The sequence below is a fragment of the Triturus cristatus genome, chromosome 1_2 (genome assembly GCF_964204655.1).
Source record: "Triturus cristatus chromosome 1_2, aTriCri1.1, whole genome shotgun sequence".
Lineage (NCBI taxonomy): Eukaryota > Metazoa > Chordata > Amphibia > Caudata > Salamandridae > Triturus > Triturus cristatus.
The window spans coordinates 1079289632-1079313159 of record NC_140580.1 but is presented as its reverse complement, the minus strand read 5'-3'; the positions used below and the strand labels follow the sequence as shown (position 1 = coordinate 1079313159).

The window sequence follows — 23528 nt, the reverse complement described above, 5'->3', positions numbered from 1 at the left end:
GCAATCGCGACACTGTTAATAATTAAGATTACAATTAACAAATACCTGAAATGGTGCCAAAATAGTGCTCAGCTGCCTAGAAGAACTTACCTGGCTGGTTTCCAAACTGATCCAAGCTGCTCTGTTCCTAGTTGGCAACCAAGCTGAGCTCTAGTGCTACAACAACACCACCACCCTGCTCGACAACCTCGCCAACCTCGGACCCAAGCAACTGGTGGACACGCCCACCCACCTCGCTGGCCACACGCTCGACCCCATCTTCTCCGCCAGCAACCACGTCTCCTTCAGCCACTCCACCGGACTACACTGGACCGACCACAGCTGCATCCACTTCACCTTCAAGAAGACTACATCCCACCACCACACGCTACAGATCCCCCGCAGATGCTGGAGCAAAGGCACCACAGACAAGCTGACCACATCGCTAAGCCAGAACCCTCCTGTCGACACCCCTGACACCAACGACGCAGCTCACAATCTCGCACAGTGGATCACCAACTGCGCCGACGACCTTGCTCCACTGAAGAAACCCCCAGGCAAGACTGGCAACAGGAAAACCCCATGGTTCACAGACGCCCTCAAAGCCGCAAAGAAATCATGCAGAACCCTTGAAAAAGCTTGGCGCCACAAACGGACATCAGAAAACATGACAGCCCTCAAGAGCGCCACCCGCGAACACCACCAGATGATCCGCACCACCAAAAGGACATCGTTCAAGGAGCGGCTGGACAACAACACCCACAATAGCAAGGAACTGTTCAGCATCGTCAAAGAGCTCTCCAACCCTAGCGCCATTAACAACGACATCACACCGTCGCAAGACCTCTGCAACTCCCTCACCACATTTTTCCACCGCAAGATCGCAGATATTCACGACAGTTTCGGACCCCAGACTCCGCCTCCAGCCACCAAACCAACGACCCCCACCACCACCCTCAGCGCATGGACCCCCATCAGCACCGAAGACACCACCCACGTCATGAACACCATCCACTCTGGCTCCCCCTCCGACCCTTGCCCCCATCATATCTTCAACAAAGCCGACACGATCATCGCACCCCACCTCCGGAACATCATAAACAGTTCCTTCATGTCAGCCACCTTCCCTCAAAGCTGGAAACATGCAGAAATCAACGCACTTCTGAAGAAACCGTCAGCAGACCCCAAAGACCTCAAGAACTTCCGCCCCATCTCTCTTCTCTCCTTCCCGGCTAAAGACATCGAGAAAACCGTCAATAGACAGCTGACTGCATTCCTCGAAGCAAACAACTCGCTCGACCCATCCCAGTGCGGATTTCGAGCCAACCACAGCACCGAGACCGCCCTCATCACAGCCACCGATGACATCAGGACCATGATGGACAACAGAGAGACAGCCGCTCTCATCCTCCTGGACCTCTCGGCAGCCTTTGATACCGTCTGCCACCGCACCCTAATAACCCGCCTCTACAACACTGGGATCCAAGGAAAGGCCCTGGACTGGATCACATCATTCCTCTCCGACAGAACCCAGAGAGTCCGCCTCCCTCCCTTCCGCTCCGCGGCCACCAAGATCATCTGCGGCGTACCCCAAGGCTCCTCACTCAGCCCAACCCTCTTCAATATCTACATGAGCCCCCTCGCCACCATCGCACGCAAACACAACATCAACATCATCTCCTACGCCGACGACACCCAACTGATACTCTCCCTCACCAAAGACGTATCCACCGCCAAAACCAACCTCCAGGACGGAATGAAAGATGTCGCAGAATGGATGAAGCACAGCTGTCTGAAGCTCAACTCGGACAAGACGGAGGTCCTCATCCTCGGACAGTCCCCATCCGCCTGGGACGACTCCTGGTGGCCCGCGGTGCTGGGCACCGCACCAACACCCACAGACCACGCACGCAACCTGGGATTCATCCTGGACTCCTCCCTCACGATGACCAAGCAAGTCAACGCAGTCTCGTCCTCATGTTTCAACACCCTGCGCATGCTCCGAAAGATCTTCCGGGTGGATCTCCACCGAAACCAGAAAGACGGTCACCCAGGCCCTCGTCACCAGCCGACTGGACTACGGGAACGCCCTATAGGCAGGAACCACGGCCAAACTTCAGAAAGTCTTCAGCGCATACAGAACGCCTCCGCACGACTCATCCTCGACATCCCCCGCCACAGCCACATATCCACCCACCTGAGAAACCTGCACTGACTCCCCGTCAGCAAGAGGATCACATTCAGGCTGCTCACCCACGCACACAAAGCGCTCCACAACATGGGCCCCGAATACCTCAACAACCGCCTCTCTTTCTACACCCCCACCCGCAAGCTCCGCTCCACCAGCCTCGCCCTCGCCACCGTCCCACGGATTCGCAGAACCACCACAGGAGGAAGATCGTTCTCCTACCTGGCAGCCAAGACATGGAACTCCCTCCCCGCACACCTACGACTGACCCAGGACCACCTCACCTTCAGGAAACACCTCAAGACCTGGTTATTCGAGCAATAACGGCACCCCCCCCCCCCTCCCTTCAGCGCCTTGAGACCCTCACGGGTGAGTAGCGCGCTCTACAAATGTATTGGTTGATTGATCTGCAGGGGCCCAACCTGGTCTCCAAGCTGATCCAGGCAGCTCTGCTCCTAGTTGGTATTCAAGCTGCTCCAAACTGATCTCTAGCGCTACTCTCTGCAGGGGCCCTGTTGCAGCTCACCAATCATATATACAAAATATAGCCCAGCAGACCACAAGATCTGTTCACAAGAGCTACCTTGTACCTATTTGGTCCCTAAGTGGATGCAAAGTTGTATTAGCTGCAGAAGGCTCTGTTTCGGTTTACCAGACTTTCTAAACTCAGATCTGCACATCACTCAAGTAAAGGTCACTTGGCAGCCTCCTAGCTGTTAAACCGCTGCTCTACGTTTCTTAGCGGTGCCTAAACCACAACAACGGCTCACGGAAAACAGCACTTCCACAAACATCTGCAAATACCCGCAGGATACTGACAGGTCCACCGTTGCCCTTCTACCGACTCTTCTTCTGCCGTATCTACATCCGCCAACCGTCATCTTAAGTCACCTCAAATATCATGGTGGAAAAAGACCCCAAGATACACTACAAACGCTCTAAAGGTGAACCAGCTTTGTCTGACTGGCCCATCAAGATTAAAGCCGATATGAACAGCACGATGGAAATGATCCTCAAGAAACTGGCGGATGTCCACGCTCTGGCGAAATCAACCAAACAAAACACGGACGCCATGCAGATAGAACTAACCGCCATCCGTGCTGATATGAAGACAATCAACTCTAAAATTACAGCTGCGGAACAAAGAATAAGTGATGTAGAAGACTCCTCGAATTGATCCAGCAAAGAGATAAAATCCCTTCTGGCCATCACCAACGGTTTGAAACGTCAAGCAGCCGAGCTAGCAGACAGAAATAGTAGAGGCAATATCAGAATTCTTGGCATTCCTAAAGGATCAGGAGACACAGCGGAATCAAGTATAGCCTTTCAGGAGAGCTGGATCCCTCAAATTACAGGCATTAAGTTTCACACGTCTCTAGAACTGGACCGAGCACACAGAATATCGACCTACAACTCAACAACAAGGAAAACAATTTGCCCAATCATCTGCAAACCCTTGCGGTACCAACACACAGAAGCCATCCTCAGCTTTGCTCGTAAAAATCGCCGGATCACTTGGAATGGCCAAAAAATATCTTTCAAAACCTACTGTGGTTACAAGAAAAGGTTTTCTGCTATTAAGAGACAGACTACGAGACAAAAATATCCAATTCTTATTTGCAGGTCCAGCTACATTTGAAATCAGAGTAGATTCCACTTCTTCACAGACCCGAATGATCTCTCAAACTACATGGACTGCCCTACCACGCAAGACATGGACCACTCGACCTCAGTCTCCAATAAAAGGAAGACCTGATATCCTTTTTTACAATATGCCACTATGTTTATACATAATGCCCGATGCACTCCAGCATACTCACGCACCGTTACCACACTATTGCTAAACGTATGAATAGACATGTATTATACATGTTTAGGTAGCACAGCACAGTTTTATTGGTACGATTACTATTAAGTGTATACTTAGTTGTGTTTCACTATAGTTGCACTGGTTTACGTTTTATTCAATCTGTTACAATCTGTTTCAAGATGCCTCTACAACATAATATAAAATGTGGTAATTCACTATTATACTGCTAAGCATGTATACCAGTGGGATGTTACTGATTTGAATGTCATTAGAGTCAGGGGTCCTAACTGGTAAGCTTCCCGACCGCATTCATTAACCCTATCATTCGCTCAGCACAGAAAGGTTTCTACATTACAGGTATGCCTTAGATATGTTTAGTTCCAGTTATAATAAATACATAGTACATACCAGAAGGTTAGCTACTATATAATGCATTCTCTCTCCAAGTTGTCAGTTTGACTCTCCTGCCGTCGCACCTCCGACTAACTATGTTCTCAGGGTTAGGGAGGAGGGGAGGGCTTGGGGCTTTATTGTTTTTACTTTGGTATTCCCAGTGTATTCTCATTTCTACTATTGTTTTCTTTATCCTTATTATTATTCCTGACCTGCTGTTCGTCGCACTCACTATTGCATACTTTCCACACTCAGCAAGAGTTTCTACTATCAGCTAATCTCATAAATGCAAGTAGAGTTACTGTATTAGCAACAGTCAGTATTACTCCCCCCATATGTCTAGCCCTAACATGGTGTCAGTTCCCCGGGTACGCCTGCTACACACCGTCCCCTATACAAACTCAGGCCAAACTACCATCACTTACATATACAATGACACCAATCAAGACGCATAACATTGCGGATGACCTCAGCATCGTCTTCCTTAATGTGAAGGGTCTTAACCACCCAATCAAATGGCGAAAAATCATTGACTACCTAGCAAAATCTAAAGGTGATATATATTACTACAGGAAACAAAACTATCTAGTGAAGACACAGCTTTCATTAAACACAATTGGATCTCACATGTTTCATGCTCACCACTGGACCACAAAAAGAACGGAGTATTAACCCTAATAGCGAAAAAATCTAACATATCCCTTGAATCGCATTCTCAACATAAAGAGGGCAGATTAATGGGTACACATCTGAGAAAGGGTGAAGACTCATCCACGCTGTAAACATATACGGCCCAAACACGGACGAGCCCAGTTTCTGGCGAAATGTATAAAAAAAAAAAAAAAAGACAACCTAACCCAAGATGATCTTATCATATAGTTGGCGGCGATTTTAATCTCCCATTAAACCCAAAAATTGATCACCAATCCACTTGCAAATACCACACCACAAGATCTCACGTCATAGTACAGACAATATGTTCTAAGTTTAACCTCAAGGATTCTTGGCTTTTCAACACCCAGACTCTAGGGACTATACTTTTTATTCTGCCCCACATAACTCGTAAACAAGAATTGACTATATACTTGTATCAGGAACTTTCACACCTACTTAACCAGACAGATATTTCACCCACGTTAGTGTCCGATCACTCATGTGTCAGCACTAAATTAGCTGACAGTCATTCTAAACCTTCTATCAGACCCTAACGACAAAAAGAAAATTGAAGATGCGATCACAGATTGTCTCTGGAAGATCGTTATATTTGAGGTAAACGTGAGTACCCTGTGGGACGCACTGAAGGCAACCCTGAAGGGAGTCCTCATCGAGATCAAAACAAAAATCAATAAAAGTTGTAACGCTGAACTAATTAAACTAGAACAAGAAATCAAACACCTGGAGCTTACACATGCCAACTTGCTAAATAATAATAATATTCTCAATCAAGTAACAACAGAAATATGAATACAATCACATTTTGAGTAAATGAGCAGGGGTATGGATAAATAAATTCAAGGGCCTCAAACTCTGTGAAGCCAACAGAGCAGGAAACATGCTAGCTTCCTACCTTAAACACAAACAAAACCAGAATATTATCTCATCAATCAAAGATGCAAATAACCAAACACACACTAAACAGAAGGAAATACTAAACACCTTTAAATCCTTCTATGAGGATTTATACCAGAACAATCAGGAATTTAACTTAGAAGGGTGCACTCAATCCCTGAGCAAACTGAACCTCCCTAAACTAAACGAAACAGATAAACTTTCTCTAAGGAAACCAATAAGCGAACTGGAAGTGTCGAAATCTTTTAAATCTCTGAAAGATAATAAGGCCCCGGGACCGGACGTATTCACAGCCACATTTATTACAACCAACCATGTTAAAATTATTTGATAATATAGCTAATAAAGGAAGAACAACAAACTCCATGACAGAGGCCAACATCATAGTTATCCCTAATGCAGGGAAAGATCCCTTACTAACAAAAAATTATAGACCAATATCCCTCATCAACGTCAACTGCAAAATGCGGCTTTTCAACCAGCCCCATCCATAGCAATCACTCTGAAAAAGCGTTCAACAGAGTTTCATGGTCTTTTTTAAAACACTGCATGCATTCATTTTACTTAGGTGACCCCTACATAACTATAGTCATGGCCCTTTATGTGAAGCCCACTGCATGTATTGCAATTAATGGTTTCCTCTCTGAGTCTCTCATTCTCCAACAAGGCACAATACAAGGTTGCCCACTTTCACCATCCCTATTCCTATTAGCACTAGAGCCCCTCCTACAAGACACTAAACAAAATAAAGATATCAAAGGAGTGGGCTTTAAGAAAATTCAGGTTAAATTAGCCTCTTATGCGGACGATATCGTAATAGTAACAGAAAACCCGGGCCCTTCGATCAATGCTTTGATGCTTACAATAGAGAACTACTCTATACACTGTGGGTATAAGGTAAACAGAGACAAATCTGAAGTAAAACCCTTAAATGTACACTGCACTAGAGAGATTCTAGGCAACTCAGGTCTTGCATGGCAGCCAGGATATATAAAATACTTAGGTATAGAATTTGGAAGCAACATCATAGACACACTACATCACAATAAAAATACCACACTGGAGAAAATTAAGAAACTCCTAGACAGTTGGTCTCCAAAATGTATCACCTGGTGGGATAGAAACTAGGTACTTAACTGTACACTATGGTTCTCCAGTATTGATATCTTTCATAGATTCAGATGCATGTATCTTCCCAGTCGTCATGGTGGGAGTCTCACAGTAAATGAATAACAATAGCAATAAAAGAAAAAACAGCATAGAAGTAGAAGTATAGTGTTATATGGCCTAGCATCATTATTATGTGGTCCAAAAGTCAGCCAATCAGCTGCCAGCCCTGACATCACACTCCCCAGCAGAGCCACCACACCTCAGATTTCCAGACCCAAGTGTGAGCCAAGGATGTATTTAGAGATAAAAAGTGGTCTACCTGAGAAAACGGGGAGGCGGGCGGGCCGCATGTGAATCTATGAAATATATCAATACTGGAGAACCATAGTGTACAGTTAAGTAACTAGTTTCTTCTCCAGTATTGAATCTTTCATAGATTCACATGCTTGTATCAGAATAGGGAGCAGTACTTATACTATGTAGTGTTTCCAGGATAGACCCTTTTCTCTTAGGGCTCTGCTCCTTATCACCAGAATAAAATAATGGCTTATAATGACGAAAAACGCTTGCTTGTCTTAGTGCATATCATCTAATGAACATGATTCTTGAAAAAATACCCACAGTGCCTTGAAAACAAAAACCTTACAATGCAAACATATACATATATATATTATATATATACTGGTAGGAAGATCTGATTATATTGGCCTCTAGATCCTCTTCTACGAAAGAACTGGAACCTATTTTGTTGCAGAGAACTTAACACTCTTGCTGTGTCCGTGTCCGATTTTATCCCTTGCAGGGCATCATCGACATGTTTACCAAAGAGATTTTCCCCATCAAAAGGCATATCTACAATTTTTGCCTGGACTTCCGGCCTGAATGCAGTAGCCTTAAGCCATCCTTGTCTACGGAGCGCCACTGCTCCGGCCATCTGTATGAACGCCACCGATGATATGTCCATGGCAATGTCTATGGTTTCGGAGGCTGCCTTAGCCCCGTCCTGTAAAATAACCGTTGCTTCTTCCTTTTTGTCTTCTGGCAGGTGAGATAAAAGTGGTGCGATGTTCGACCACATCTGCCTATTGAATCGTCTGATAAGAGCTAGCGCATTTGACCCTCTAATCGGAGCTGCTGCCAACACTGCAAAGCGCTTCCCTGCGCCATTCATCCTTCGGTCTTCCTTGTCGGGAGGAGCTGAAGTAGCAGGGACCGGATTTTTGGAATGTCTCTGCGCCGCCTGCATTACCACAGATTCAGGGCGTGGATGCCCAATTAAGCATGCTGGGGAGGACTCAGAGCTAGATATTTGTTCTCAATTCTGGGTACCGAGGCTACAACCGAGGCTAGGTTCTTCATGATTTTTAAACCCTCGTCCCAGATATGAGAAATTATTGGAATTGTCCTGATAGACTTCCTGGATGATTTTTTGAAATCATAGAGGAAACAATCAGTTTCCTGCACTGGCAGAGGAAGATCAAACCTTTTGGAGGCCTTTTCCATGATGTCATGGAATCCTCCGATGTCCTACGGTGGGGAGTTTGCCGGGGATGGCGACGGCCACGGAGTAGTAGGTAAGATATATTGGTCCCATTCCTCTCCCACTGGATTCTCCTGAAGAAGTTCCCTTTCTTCTGGTTGTTCTTCCTCATCGCTTTCAGCGAAGTCATCTCTGATTGTAATTATTGGAGGGGTGCGTAGTTTCTGCACTGAAGGGGGAGTCTGAACCACCAAAGGCTGGGCCGCAGATTGTGAACCACCTGAGGTGTCTGTGGCTGGGGTGTTAGCATCCGGGAAACAATGATAATAGTCATTAATCATGTGTCGTAAGTCAGACACTAGCGAAAGAGGTATAGACATGGTCTCTTCTCTCACATTAGGATTTGTGTCTTCTTCCTCCTCATAATCATACGATTGTTGGAAAGACTCCTATCTTTTGGAGCCGGATACTGGGCGGTCTTTCAAAGAAAATGCTCCTTGTATTTCTTGGCCTTCGTCCTCATCTGTATCCTGGCTTTTAATCTGCAATTGTGATGGGCTGTAGGCCACTCCATATGGTCCTTCATCTTCCGACTTCTGTAAATCCAGCAGATTTGAAGGAGGAAGCGGTGAGATTTTGGTCCATTTGGTACATTCCGTGTTCTTCTTGTCCGTCGACGAGCACGTCGACAGCGGAAACCTTTTTATAGAGATCGTCGTCAGCGATCTTGACATAGGAGACTTGAAAGTCGTCGTCGACGGAGCTGCCGTCGACGGAGATGCCAGCATGGCCATCGACGAGGTTGACTGAATACTCGTCGTTGACAGTGTTGTCGTCGATTTCCCCGTCGACGGGGTCGTCGAAGATCCTGTCCTCGACGGTGTCGTCTTCATAGATGCCGTCGACGACGCTGTCGTCTTCGTCGACGATGTGGTCGTTGACCCCTTCGTAGTCACAAGCGACAGAGACACTCGAGTCTTCGGCGACGGTGCTGACGACACAGTTCTCGTTTGAGGACTTTTTACGAGGTGTATGAGGCAGAGAAGAGGAAGATGACTCCTTGTCTTTTATCTTCTGCTTTTTCGAATCCGCTTTCTCCTCAGAAGGTTCTGTTTTCCATTTTTTAGAGAAGTGTGCTTTAGAATCCTCCTCTGAATCAGTCTCTGAGGTGAACTTTTTCTGAAGCCACAACAGTAAACGAGCCTCTCTACCCTTAAGAGTTTTTGCAGAGAAGGTTCGACAATGCTTGCACTCTTTAGGCACATGCTTGGGATGCCGGCAATACAAACAGTCTTTGTGGGGGTCTTCAGAATATAATCTGGCCTTCCCACAGAACCTGCAAGGTCTGAAAAGCCTCTTTTTAGAGCCTTCAGACATTTTGTGACAAGAGAAGTAAAGAATACCTCAAACTCAGTTGAAAGAAATTTCAAAAGTTCACCAGGGAACAAACTGAGCAAGGCTCAGGGAGACTCCTTCTCACACGACGGCAGTTGGAAATCTGAGGTGTGGTGGCTCTGCTGGGGAGTGTGATGTCAGGGCTGGCAGCTGATTGGCTGACTTTTGGACCACATAATAATGATGATAGGCTATATAATACTATACTTCCCTATGGGTTTTCTATGCAGTTTTTTCTTTTACTGCTATTGTTATTCATTTACCGTGAGACTCCCACCATGACGACGGGAAAGATACAAGCATGTGAATCTATGAAAGATTCAATACTGGAGAAGAATTGAAACGATAAAGATGATGATCGCCCCCCTAATTAATTATCTTATCAATATGCTTCCTCTGATCTTAACAGAAGACTTCACCATAAACTTGACATCCTCTTATCAAAATTCATTTGGCAAGGCAAGAAAGCTAGAAACAGGACTAAAAATAAAAAGTCCGGCTGGACAAAATCCCTAGGTGGGATCAATCTAGCCGATTTTAAAACATACCAAAATGCCTACCTGGCAAAGCAGGGCTCCTACTGGCTCTCGCCTCCCAGCAACTACACTCCAGTAAGGTTAGAAGTCGAAAAGCCCATCCTTGACAACCATAACCCTCTTGCCCTACTCACCTCTAGCCACACAAATGTACTTAGATCAAAGTCAGTATTTAAAAACACAAAAGCTGCGCTCCTAAAATTAGATAAGAAACTCAACTCAAGCATAAAGCTCTCCAAGATGGAATCCATATGGAATAACCGCAACATCCTATATAAGAGCAAAACTTTACAATATGAAGCTTGGATCAACAAAGGGATCTTCTTCCCCCAGCAGCTAGAACGTTCCTCATACCCGTTAACTTTTAAGGAACTCCAAACTACTTATAGTTTAGATAATATGGAATTTTCCAATTTTCTCAAGATCAGAACAGCATTATCAAAAGCCAAACTGCATAACTCATCCCCATCTCTACCAAACTTTGTTACGAAGATCAATAAGCTAGGCCCCCAAGTCTCACTTTTATACAAACTGCTTTGCCCTAAAACTTTGACTCTTAATAAAAATCTTAACACCTTCTGGGAGCTACATTCTTCTAGCCCTCTGAGACTAAATGGTCTCAAATATGGAGCTCCACTACCCATAATAAAATATCTCCGGTCTCATCTCAAACAAAACTATGGCTCCTACATAAAGCCTACTGGACACCTGCTTGACTACATTCACAACGTCTCCGCTCTGATCCGATCTGTTGGAACTGCAGGGAAGAGGTAGGCGATTTAGCTCACCTTATTCTCCATTGCAAGGTTTTATCAACATATTGGGACAAAGTATTTGCACTTCTATCAAAACTATTCAATTGCCGACTAAAAAGAGAATTCTCCACTTTAATTGCTGACTTTCTTGGTGCTGATACAATAAACTGTACGGACAAAGCTCTCCTTGACCTCCTACTCACATCCGCAATAAAAAATTGTCCTGAATAATTGGAAGGACACACACAAAGCTTTATTCAAATATTGGATGAATTGGATTACACACATTAGGGGCAGAGATAACATCGCTCTCCAAAACTCACTTTGGAAATCGTCAACCAGACATATGTGGGACAAGCTAGATGTGTATTTCGCCACATACAAATCACCATGATTACCCTACAGATACTGTTCATATTATACTTCCCCTTCATAACCACTCAGCCATAAAATTGTATTTAAGGATGTTTATAACGCACTCAGGAACTTCAGGCGTACTGAACCTACAAAACTCTACCTCCATAGGACTTCTCTCCAATACATGAATATTGATCCGATACCCAACATAAGCATGGGTAGGCCAATCTCTCAACCCACTTAATCTCTCTATAACTATATTATTTTTCTTTTCGTTCTTCTTCTTTCTTATTTTATTATTAATTGTAATTTTCTTTCTCATTTTGTGAACTATTCGATGATTACTCATTAGTGTACAGTGCCTTGTATCACCTTGTACTCCACACTTTTGTATACCGTTTGTGACAATACCACATGCTTATATTGCTGAAGTTGTTACATTTCTATCCAACTGATGTATCCCATCAATTTTTCTCTCTGTACACCGTTTGCCTTTTCTTTGTGTTTTTCTTTTGGAAATGCATAATAAAATCCTTTGAAATTATATTCGCCATACATCATTTCACCTTTTTAGAGGGTGGTGGCAAGAAGATTGCTGAAATAAACTCTAAGAAAACGTCAATGTGCCTTTGGGAGTAGTAGGGGACCCAAACGTCTCAAAGGTAACTACTTTTTATTTGCTTAATGTGGCAGATGTGCAAAGACCCTATCTGCGTTAGTGATATGTTTGTTCAAAAAGACGCTGAAATGTACTGTGCTCTGAAAGCCCTAAAGGCATACAATATATACATAGATACTGCCCTTACCCATTGTCGGAGTCAGTATTGGTAAAAGGCTTCCAATTTGTTTATCAGCTGTGCATGGGGCATCAAAAATGCAACTTATTTACCAATGACAAAACGTGAAGTTTCCATCTCTGCACCTAACTTGCAGCTCCTAGCCTAGAGCCACATTTAGTAATTGCTCTGATGTCAAGAACACTCAGCATCAAAGAGGCCCTCTCTGCCAAAGCCTGTTAGTGCTGACTGGAACCAGATTGCCAAACAATGCTGAAAATGATGCTGGGGGAGAGCACTGCAACAATCTGCTGAGCGGTGTGTTTTGGGGGTTGGGGGGTATGTATCTGAGGTGTCAGGGTTGTGTAATAGGTGATTTCGGCAACATTCATTTTTGTTTGTACTAAACAGGTGAAAGAGGGGAGAGATCAAAATCCAGTGTTTCAATTGAGTAAAGGAATGTAGGGCTTTCATTCAAATTCAAATGAAGGGCAGTCAACAGGTTCTTCTAACATGACCAAAGGCTGCAGAAGAGAATACAATGCTGCTTTTAAACAAACACTTCACATGTAACATGTGTAGGTGGTACAAGTCTCTGCTGTACCAGACCAGACACGTACGACAGAAATGGTGGTGCTCGGCATTTGTCACCGATGTAAGCCCAACTGGTGAGAGAAATACATTTAAAGAGACAGGCCCTGTTCTTCAGGTTTTCGGAGCACTGTCTTGACAAATCCTTTTCTCCAGTTCTGATTTTTTTTACACTGAGAAAGAAAGTAAAAGAGTGAAGTATAGGTACAAGGAAAACATTACTTACAAGTAACACTCAGTTTGCAGTTTGTATTGCTGTAGATTCACATGCGTTGTACGCTCCTGTCTTCTAGTTTTAGACATGGACGTTGCATGTTGTTTTTCTCAGTAAAGGTTAGGATTTCAGTGTGAGCACGCATCCGGGGAAATCGAAGCGAAATTTTAAAATACGGCACAAAAGCCGATTATTATATGGAAGTGCCTTTTCTGTTTGCAGCATGTGCTGCTATACATCACATGCTTTGCAAAGATTTAAAAGTAGTGTCTTTCTCCTTGCGGTGGTTTGTGAGCTGTAGTGGGAGGTATTTGCAATATTGTTTTAAGGATCGTTTGCCCCACATGTGCCTCTTGTCAAGCATGAATATCCACTCAGTACTGCTTGGTGAATATGTGGCATAGTGTAGGTTTACAAATGTCTACCAGTGGGATGTTGCGTAGGAAAGCCATTGTGGCCCTCTTTTTGTGAGGGGAATGTGCACTAGATACAGAATAAATTGTGCATTTAACTATGGCACAGGAGACTTGGGTACTTACACTTGACTCTCCATATGACAAGGCCTCTTGTATATGGGCTTTTCTACGCTGGGCTTGACAAAAGCTGGAAAGAGTTGGTTTGTTTAAAAAAGATCAAGGTCTGATGTAAAGTTTGGCACACAAGTTACTCCATTACAAATGTGACTGATATCCCATTCGCCTTATTAAAAGTGACACAGGGCATAATGCATTGTAATAACGCACACAACATCCGTCATGCTTATGATGAAGTAACCAAACTATACCTCTACTCAGGCCATATTAAGGCCAATGTAGTACCCACGTGCTCTCTTAGAGTATGTATTGAGACTTCTACAACCGATTGAGGTTGAGAAAAAAACTTGCCAAGTTATGGTTTGCGTGACATGGGACAAGGAGATGGCCTTAAGCAGAAAGCAATGTGTTTACCCCAAGGACAATCTTATCTTTGAATACTAGAATGAAAGGCTCCTTCACCATTAGGACTTGCAGTTCACTGTCTTTATTAAGGAAATGATAACAATAAAGAAGGCTACTTTCCACAAGATGAACTGGGTGTGGGAAAGATAGTGACAGCAGAAAAGGCAGGCCCATGAACTGGATGGAAACCATGAAGGGACTTAATTGAGTTTTTGGAGGAATTACTCTTTTTGAAACATTCCTCAACAGGTATTTTGAACATTGATTTGTGCTGTCTATTCTACAGGTAAGGTGCTAGATTTACCTTTACCGGTAATACTTTAGACTTGCCTTTTGAAGTTTGTAAACAACTCAGAGCACTAACTGAACTGCTATTAACTCTAGGAGAATAATGTGCAGATTCTGTTGCTGAGACCACCATTGGCACTGAACTGTGAGATGGCCCAAATGTGCTCCCCACCCTGTAGGGGAGGAGTCTGTGTAGATGGTCACTTAAAGGGATAACCTCTCTGTCATAGGTTACTGTTCCATCATAACAGTTTTTGCTGCACTCTGGACTTCACCAAACCCTAGATCGCCCCACTAAACAGTCGCTTGTGACCATTGTCTGCTGAGACACTCCTGTAGAAAGCACATGAGAAAGTGAGCACTTGGGAATACTGCAATACAAGACAGCATAATTTCCAACAGTTTCATAACCATCCTCGCCGTCCGAGAACATAACTTCTATTAAGAGGGGGAGCATCGTTTGAAATTCTATCACTCTCTTCTAGAAGGGGTGAGGTTTGCCTGTGAGCGTATTCAGTAAAGCTCCCAAGAAAGACTGTCTTTGCTGGCAAAAGGTGCGATATTTTTGCCGTGGACTATGAAGCCTAATGTTTGCTGGAGAGATCTTGCTAGCTAGATGTGAAAAAGGGGCATTGCTCTTGGATTATGCTCTTTACTAGCCATTCATCTAGAAATGGAAACACACAAATAGCAGTGTGGCAAAGATGAGCTGGAACTACCACCAGACATTTTGTAAACACTCATAAGGCTATGGGGACTTCAAAGGGCAGGAACGTGCAAAATACGTAATCTATAGCAGTACATGCTGGAAAGAGTTGTTTCTGAGGTCTGGCCTAGAGGCTGGTACTATTCTAAAATTGTGACTCAGGTGATCATCCCTTGCTGGAGAAACTAATATAGTTATTTAAAGTCCGTTGTTCATGGCTGTGCTGTACCTGTGGCACGACATAATAAGGCAACATTCAAAAGGGAAAATATATTAATTTTATTGAAAATAAATTAAAAAAAGTAACATAAAATGGCGAAAGGCCAGATGAGTGAAGCTGAAGCTGATCTCAAGTGTGAAGCGTCCCTGCAAAAACACCTTATCAAAACTACTTTAAGAGACCAAGTCTGCACAGACTGTTGAGAAACAAATTCTTTAAAAAGGACATACATTATCAGTCACTGCTGTAAACCATATTTTCCTGTATCATCAAGTATAAAAAAAAAAGACAGCCTAATAAAGGCAGTCCACAGCAGTAGTCCGCATCTAAATACATCTTCCAAGGTTGTGAACCTTCTGGTCTCTGGTCCAAAATCATTCCACTGGTGGCCCTTGATGCCAATGACGAACAAGCAAAATGGCAGTAGAATGGATCTAACTTCAATGCTAAGCTGAGACCCATCACATGAATTAATTTATTGACATACTCATATTAGCGCTCTTTCAGATAGGACTTGTTAATATGAGGATTTTCTAAGATTTTCTCCAACTGTGAGTTTACTTTGGTCGCTTAGTACCTTAGCACGGCTAATTCGATTCAATGAAAAATGTCTTACATTTGAAAATATGCGGTTTGACAAACACATTGTCATTCTGTAAAATACCAAGTCTACACAGTTGGTCTGTGAAAACGCCTGCAGAGCCTTCTCTCATTGTCTCCATTTCCCAAATATTGCTACCAGCAGGACAACAGTTACATTCTTGCGGCAACACAATTATACTACAGACAGGCCCTCTAACAAAGCGATTCATCTGACCAGCAGGAATTTCATCTTCAGCAATGTATGCTAATTTCCAAACTTTGGATTTTGACAATCTGTTGTAAATATTCTGGTGGTTGCAATAGATGAATTCATCAGGAGCACCTTTTTGACCTCCGAAGGCTTGTTTGCTTTGCTGAAACCATCACGACGATAATCATCCATCATCGGAAGACAATTAGCCCTTGAGGCCGAATCAAGGCTTAGCCCTTAGTCCTCTTTCAGAAGGTCATCATCCTGCAATTCTGACATGCTTCAGGATCTGAGGAATGGTTGCTCATAAAATACCATTCCATCTTGTCAAGAAATGCTGCAAACTTTACTGGTTTTCTGGTCCTTAAGTGCCTGGCGCGTTCTCTGTTCCCTAGTTGTTCGCCTTTTCATACCTAATAAATACAGCTCTCTGTCAAACTGCCCTGCAGCAAGTGGTATGCTGAGGAAAAGAAGAATAAGTATTAATACAATCAAGACATTTTTTAACTACTAATCAACAATTTAACATTTGAAAAAACGAACAATTTACCAACAATACAAATGCTGAATTCACATCCAATATTATGTCATTAAAGCCAGCTGATAACCCACACGATCCTTAAAAATGAGAACGCTCTGAATTCATTCAGTATTCTTTCCTGCAACCAGAATGTAGGTGTATTGCATGCTTATTAAATGAGATTCTATGCCGAAAAAATACAAAATAATTGTGTGTAAAAACAGTCCATTAGAGTGCCAATGGGTATTTAGTCCATTCAACGTGTTATCAATTTGTCAAGAGCTAACAAACCTAGGTAAAAATGATTTTTATATATGGCTCTGCTAGAGAGCTATTGGTGTGAACAAACCTCGCTCAGACCTCCAGAGACCAGAGTAAGATTGCAAAATGGCAGCTGGCAGTGACATCTGCATTCTCATGCCTCTCTCGAATCTCCATAGACCTCAGGTTGCAGTAGGACAACACAGATAACTATTATTTGCAGATATCCATCTATAGACAATAATTTTTTAATGGGCTCCTATGTGTCTTAAGGATGGAGCAGCAAAATCTGAAGCCCTTTTCCATGGCTGTGACGTCACAGTGTTTGACAGGGATTGCCACTCCTCTGTTTTCAAGACGCAGGAAGAGTCCAATGCCTCCTCAGTTTCTGGCCCGACCTTTTTACATCTGCAGAATGAACAAGAGCAGAGTTGAGAATAGACCATCGCTTGCAGCTGCTCTTCCCGAGGAAGGTGCTTGCATGTGTTTTCCTCGTTCTCTTATATATGTGAGAGCAGGGACAATATAGGAGCGCAAATTGAAGCAAATAATTCACCCTGAAAACTGCCATGCTCTGACGCCGCTTCTGAGATGAAAGAGAGATAGCAGAGCAGCAGCACACACAGTAGCAGCTCCGCAATATCTTCATTTTATTCTGGCAGGGTAGCCAAGGGGGCGAGTGGACGGATGCCTTGGAATATTGTTTCTTGGAGGCTAAAGATGTAGGAGGAAAGAGGAAAATGGCAGGACAACAGGTGTTACTGTTTTGGGCTGAGTGCAAAAGGTAGATGGGGATGTAAAGCTCTAATACTTGTCAATATGTATCCTTTATTCTTGTGTCCCTCTTGCTGCTGAATCTAGCTATGCTCACCTTTTGAAACACTGGCCCCAGACATGTGGCACCTGTTTGCTCAGATAATACAGTGGTGGTATGGTCTGTCTGACCAAGACTTTGATGAGCTCGAACAATGGATAGAAGTTGTCATGACTAGATGAACTACCCTGAGATGCAGCAGGTTGATGTGGTATATGTTCCATCTCTACAAGCATTGCTGCTGTTTCTTTTCGTCTGTTCCCTCCTGCTTTTTATTGCCTGTGTTTTGGCGAGAGTCGAATTACTATATTCAATGATGCAGATTAGAAAGGAGTACAAGGAGGTCGGTAAAGTGACTGCAGCCATCTTTGCTGCTTAAGTGTTGAAAGGCTTCCTTTTATTTTTGTCTGTCTGTGGTTTTACAAAAAATGTGCGAGACCATTTATTTAAAAAAAAAAATAAAGTTGATTAATTTTCTTTTTGTATTTGTGACCTTTAGCTAGAGGACACGACAGCTTGCTGTCAGACTACTATGTAATCGAGTTTGGTTGTTGCAGAAATGTACCTTATAAATCTGTGGTGTCCAACGTTTTTCAACAAGAGCTAGCTCCATGCCGAGTTTTAAAACTAGCAATATGGAATAAAACGTACGTACAACGAATCTAAATGGGACTTATTTATTCACCCAGCAGTCGTTCTAAACATAAGCTGTACATCGAGTCCTTGAAGTGCAACAAAGGACAATCATAACATGGGAAAACTCTAGTTATGTTAGTGCAGTAGATGAATAGAAATCTGATTAATAGCCAATAAACGTGTTAAACTAACCTATCAAAAACAAATTGTACCAGACTGAAAACAATAGCATGCCTGCCAAATTGATGCTCAAAATTCAGGTAATAGAATGCTACATGCCACTAGGTTTCTCTCAGGTTTTAGTCTTCACTGAAAGAAAGCAAGCAAAGCAGATATTCTACACGTTAATTCAAAGCCTTAAGAATTTTCAAAGCGTGCACTAAAAGGTGGATGCCCATCGGGTCTGAAATGATACTGACGATAAAGATCTAAAGACCATAGTAATATCCTCATTATACTAAGTCAATGTCTGTCTGTTCACAGAACGCATTACAATTGGTAAAGCTGTCCCCTGGAAAGAGACATGCTTGCTTCCAACGCTAATACATTTGTTCACTTTTAGCTAACAAAATATTTACAATGCTAATTGTACCGGGTTGCAGAAGTACCTCAACTTTTCTCTATTCTCCGAATTCAAATCTCTCGTCTCCTTTATCACATCCCATAAGTACCAAGCAGAAGCCTGTGGTCAGATATATGGATTCAGATCTGGGGAAAAGGGAATGTGAAGGGGAATTATTAGACTCGGAGTAAGTAAGATACCTCGTTACGTATGTAGGCCCTTCCCACCTTGCTTACCAAATGTGTGTGGATTAGCCAATATGATAACATTGTAAATATCCCCGATAGAAACCTCTGGATTCTGTTTTGAAAGTCAACACAGGTAAAGTTGAGTAATGGACAATTGATGTAGCAAGGAACCCCTCACTGTGATCCAGGGATAAATGGGTAGCCAAGTCTACCAGCAGAATGGCCAGATGGTGTAGAACCCCACACAATCAATGAATCTTCTTTTGAAAGCGAGAGCCATAGTGCCCGAATCTGTCTATTGGTGCACCAACTGCATGTCGATAGAATGTAGCAGCACCTTTTTAGAACCAGATAAAAATAGCTTTAAAGAGAATGTGGATAGGGAAACACACGTTGGGACACACATCAGGCCACAACTAAACAACGCACCATCTTGTGGAAATATATACGTTTAATGACCTGACCAGGATTCTACTTCCCAGATTTCCTTATCTAAAAGAGATGACCACAAGGACTAATCCGTTTGTAGACTGAAATGTAAGATAACATTCCACAAACAACTCAAATGTGAAATCATCAAAATGTCCACATAACCAGCCAAATCCAAGCAGGATCAGTAAAGTCAACTAACAAATCCTATTCACAACACTGAGAAGCAGGAGCGAAGCAAAGCATCCCAAAGAGGAGCTTCACTCTCTGAACATTTTACTAATGCTTCAAAGAATCGAATACTGAAAACAAGATGTCAAACAAAAGTATATTCCTGAATGGGGTGGAGGATGTTGTGTGAAACCCATTTATACAGCAAGACCCAGAAAAGCTATTCCATTGTCAGCTATGAATTTCTAGAGTGTGAGAATACCACTGGATAGCCGACTGTTGAGAGAAATCTTCCATGAACACATTTTCCTCTGGAGCTCCACCATTTCAACCTATCCCTTATGCAAAGCCCCTTATGCAAAACCAATCAAGCACTCTCTGTAACATGAAAGGGTGGCAGGGTGAGGCAGCAACTACACTGTAATGTAAATGTAAATGTAGTTGAGCTTATATAGCGCACAGCTACCCGCAGTGGGTTTCCCGGCGCTTGCTTAGGGAACCCGTCCTGGTATTCCCCTGTGAGATAGCAGGGTATCCACAAGGTGAAAGTCAGGCATCCCGCCGCGAGGGGCCGTTGTGGAGATTAAGCAAGCTATTGCCCAGAGTCGCAGAGTGTGAATCCATGAGTCGAGGAGGCACCGGGGCGAGAATTATCGAGTCCATGGAATTTTTAGCCCAAGACCCGCCGAGGCGGGGAATTGAACCCTGGTCCAGGACCGATTTCAGCTTCCGGGTCTGCCGCCTCTAACCCCTGAGCCACACTTCTCCACAGCCACACTAATCCTCAGTGGATTGTCACCAACATTTTAGAAATGAAAGGGATTTGAAGGAAGATGATGAAAGAAGACACCTGAGCCAACAAAATAACAGCATCACAAGCATCTGAACGACGGATAACAGTGGATGAACCCCACTACCATCGTTCCTTCCTGTCCTGCGGGACAAGACTTTGGAACAGAATCTCAAAAAGAACATACTCCTAACTGTTACCAAATGATTTAACCAGTGTTAGCTTGATACTGTGATGATCAGTTGATAAGTATGTGCTCTGAAGACTAAATGTGGCAGAAGATTCAGAAACCCTGCAAAGTGGTCCCAATGCCCAAATTCCTAATGCTGAATTCCCATTTCCTAGCAGAGGTTTCTTCCTGAGCAGTTGAAGTAAGGGCTCTCTTACTGGAACTTGCAACAAAGCAGCAAACGCCACAAGAACTCACTGAATACCAGACAGCTTCCCCAATTAAAATGTCTGGCTTCCTCCCTAAACTCCATCTTCTGAATTGGTGATTCCCAAGAGTAATTATCCAACTCCCCATCCATTGCATTTGCGATTACTAACCAGGTAATGTTATGTTATGTTACGGTTATTTATTGTGCGCACAGATACTCCAGCCAAGGAGCGTCCTGGCGCAGAGACAAGGAAGCACGTAACATAACCACAAGCTAAAAACGGATTCTAAAAGAGGGCTAAAACAAGAAGGTTTTTATAGCCCTCCGAAAGGTCAAAAGGTCCTCCAACATGCGGATCTCAACCGGCAAGGAGTTCCATGCTGACGCAGCCATAACCCTGAACGAGCGGCCTCCCATACGGCTAAGCCTGAATCTGGGAACCACCGCAAGGGCCAGACCCTGAGAGCGAAGGCTGCGGGCAGGAACATAGAACGACAGACAACTCGACAAGATCTCCGGACCTGTGCCTCGCAAGATTTTAAAAGCAAGACACAGTACCTTGAAGAGGATGCGCTTCCTGACCGGAAGCCAGTGTAGGGAGCGAAGGACATCTGTCACCGAGCAGAATCTGGGCAGGCCCACAATCGCCCTTGCCGCAGCATTCTGAACCCGTTGTAGACGGGTTAGTTCAGACTGATTAGCCCCAGCCAGGAGAGAACTGGCGTAATCCAGGGGAGAGATGATGGTAGCCTGGATTACCAGTTGCCTGGTCGGGGCATCAAAGAACTTGAGAACAGGTCTCAAACCCCTCAGAAGACCGAAACAACAGGCCGCGGTTTTTTTAGTGTGGCCAACAAAGGAGAGGCCTGCATCCAGCCATACCCCCAGATTTTTCACTTCCGATACCGGGATCGGAGTGGGTCCCAACTCTAGAGGCCACCAGTGGTCGCCCCACAGCTCCACACCCTTCCCGACGACCATCACCTCTGTTTTACTGGCATTAAGCTGAAGGCAGTTGCCTGTCAGCCAGCTAGCCACCGCCTTCAGTCCGGCCTGAAACCTGGGGGCCTCAATCTCCGCATCCCCGCTGAGAGTAACCGCCAGCTGAGTGTCATCAGCATATGAGACTAAGGTAAGGCCCCACTGCCTCGCGACATCTGCCAGCGGTCTCACGTAGAGATTGAACAACGTGGGACTCAGCGAGGATCCTTGCGGAACCCCCATGGCCAGTGGTTGGTAGTTGGACTTGAAGGGAGGGATGGCAACACAGAAGGAACGGTCATCTAAAAAGGAGCGGAACCATTGCAACACCCGGCCGCCAATACCAGTCTCCTCGAGCCGACGCAGGAGGATGCTGTGATCTACCGTATCAAAGGCGGCGCTAAGATCTAACAAAATAAGCGCCGCCGTTTGACCAGCATCCAACATTGCCCGGAGATGTTCCACCATCATAAGTAACGCAGTTTCCGTACTGTGCCCAGCACGGAATCCGTTTTGTGAGGGGTCGAGGGCATTGGTCCGAGTCAGATGCTCAGACAGGGCCAGGTTCACATGGGCCTCCGTGATCTTGGCTGGCCAGGGCAACAACGAAATGGGGCGATAGCTCTCAGGCTTAGAAGGGTCCAGGGTGGGCTTTTTAATAATCGGGGACACCACAGCTTGTTTCCACTTAGATGGAACAATTCCCGTTTCCAAGGAAAGGTTGACCAAGGAGCATACAGCTGTACGCCCCATAAAAGCTTGATCTCGAAAGAGAGTAGGCCTCACTGGATCAGATGGGGACCCAGATTTGGTTTATCAAAACCATCCAAGGTGAGGGGGGGAAAAACAAGCAAGATAGTCTGGTGATGAACCCCAATTATACTTTCCTCAGTGGACCCTATGCTAGGGAATGTCCTATATATAGCTTGGACCTTCCCCAAGAAGTAAGATGCAAGGGATTCACAGTGGGAAAGGGAGCTTACGGTCGTAGAGGTAGTCCGCTTTGCTGTAAGATCTATTACGGCCTTAAAGATAGCTTTAGACGGATTCGGACTGTTCCGGAATTCGATGGCATAGAAAGCCGCACGGGCTCGGCAGATAGCTCGATGGTAGAGCTTAACGGACTTGGCGTATGCAGCTTTTAGCTCAGCCCCATAGGTTTTCCTCCAAGCCCTCTCTGCTCGTCTACAGGCTCCCTTTAGGGCCCGGAGAGTGTCATCGTACCAGGGACTCGACTCTCTGGAATTGATTTTAGTTGACACAATAGGTACCAGAGAGTCCAAGGCCCTAGTTATCCAAGAACAGAAGAGGTCATACCCCCTTTCCACATCCGTCAAAGGGCCCAGCGGCTCCTCTAATAGAAGACGATGTAAGTCCTCTAGCCGAAGCTTTTTCCATGCCCTCTTCAGAACCCTTCTGACCGAAGAGATGAGAGGAGTGGCCGAGACCGGGCAAAGGACGGACACCAAGAAGTGGTCCGTCCATTCCATCGGAGAGACAGACTTAATTTGAATCCCCACCAGATTAGAAAACAGGGGATCCAAAATATGCCCCCCCAGATGAGTAGGCTGGGACACCACCTGGGGAAGTTGAAAGGCCTCCAGGTCAGCAGAGATGGAGCGCACTGTCAGGCCAGAGAGAGTGTCAAAATGTAGGTTTAGGTCACCCAAGATGGAGAAGTTGGCACAGTCGGCGACC

General features: G+C 44.5%; 1 protein-coding gene across 4 annotated transcripts in view; it reads right to left on the bottom strand.

Moving 5' to 3' along the window:
• Window positions 1-15340: 15340 nt before the first annotated feature.
• The window catches only part of INPP5E (inositol polyphosphate-5-phosphatase E), a 303275-nt gene continuing 295087 nt past the window's right edge, over window positions 15341-23528 (bottom strand). For 3 of the 4 annotated variants that reach the window (XM_085613065.1, XM_085613056.1, XM_085613075.1), the window contains exon 11: window positions 15341-16558. In XM_085613065.1, the coding sequence (XP_085469191.1) occupies window positions 16426-16558 (133 nt within the window). In that variant the 3' untranslated portion in view covers window positions 15341-16425. Of the gene's footprint in view, window positions 16559-18937; window positions 19038-23528 lie in introns of all 4 variants that reach the window. The other variant, XM_085613085.1, reaches the window with a different exon arrangement.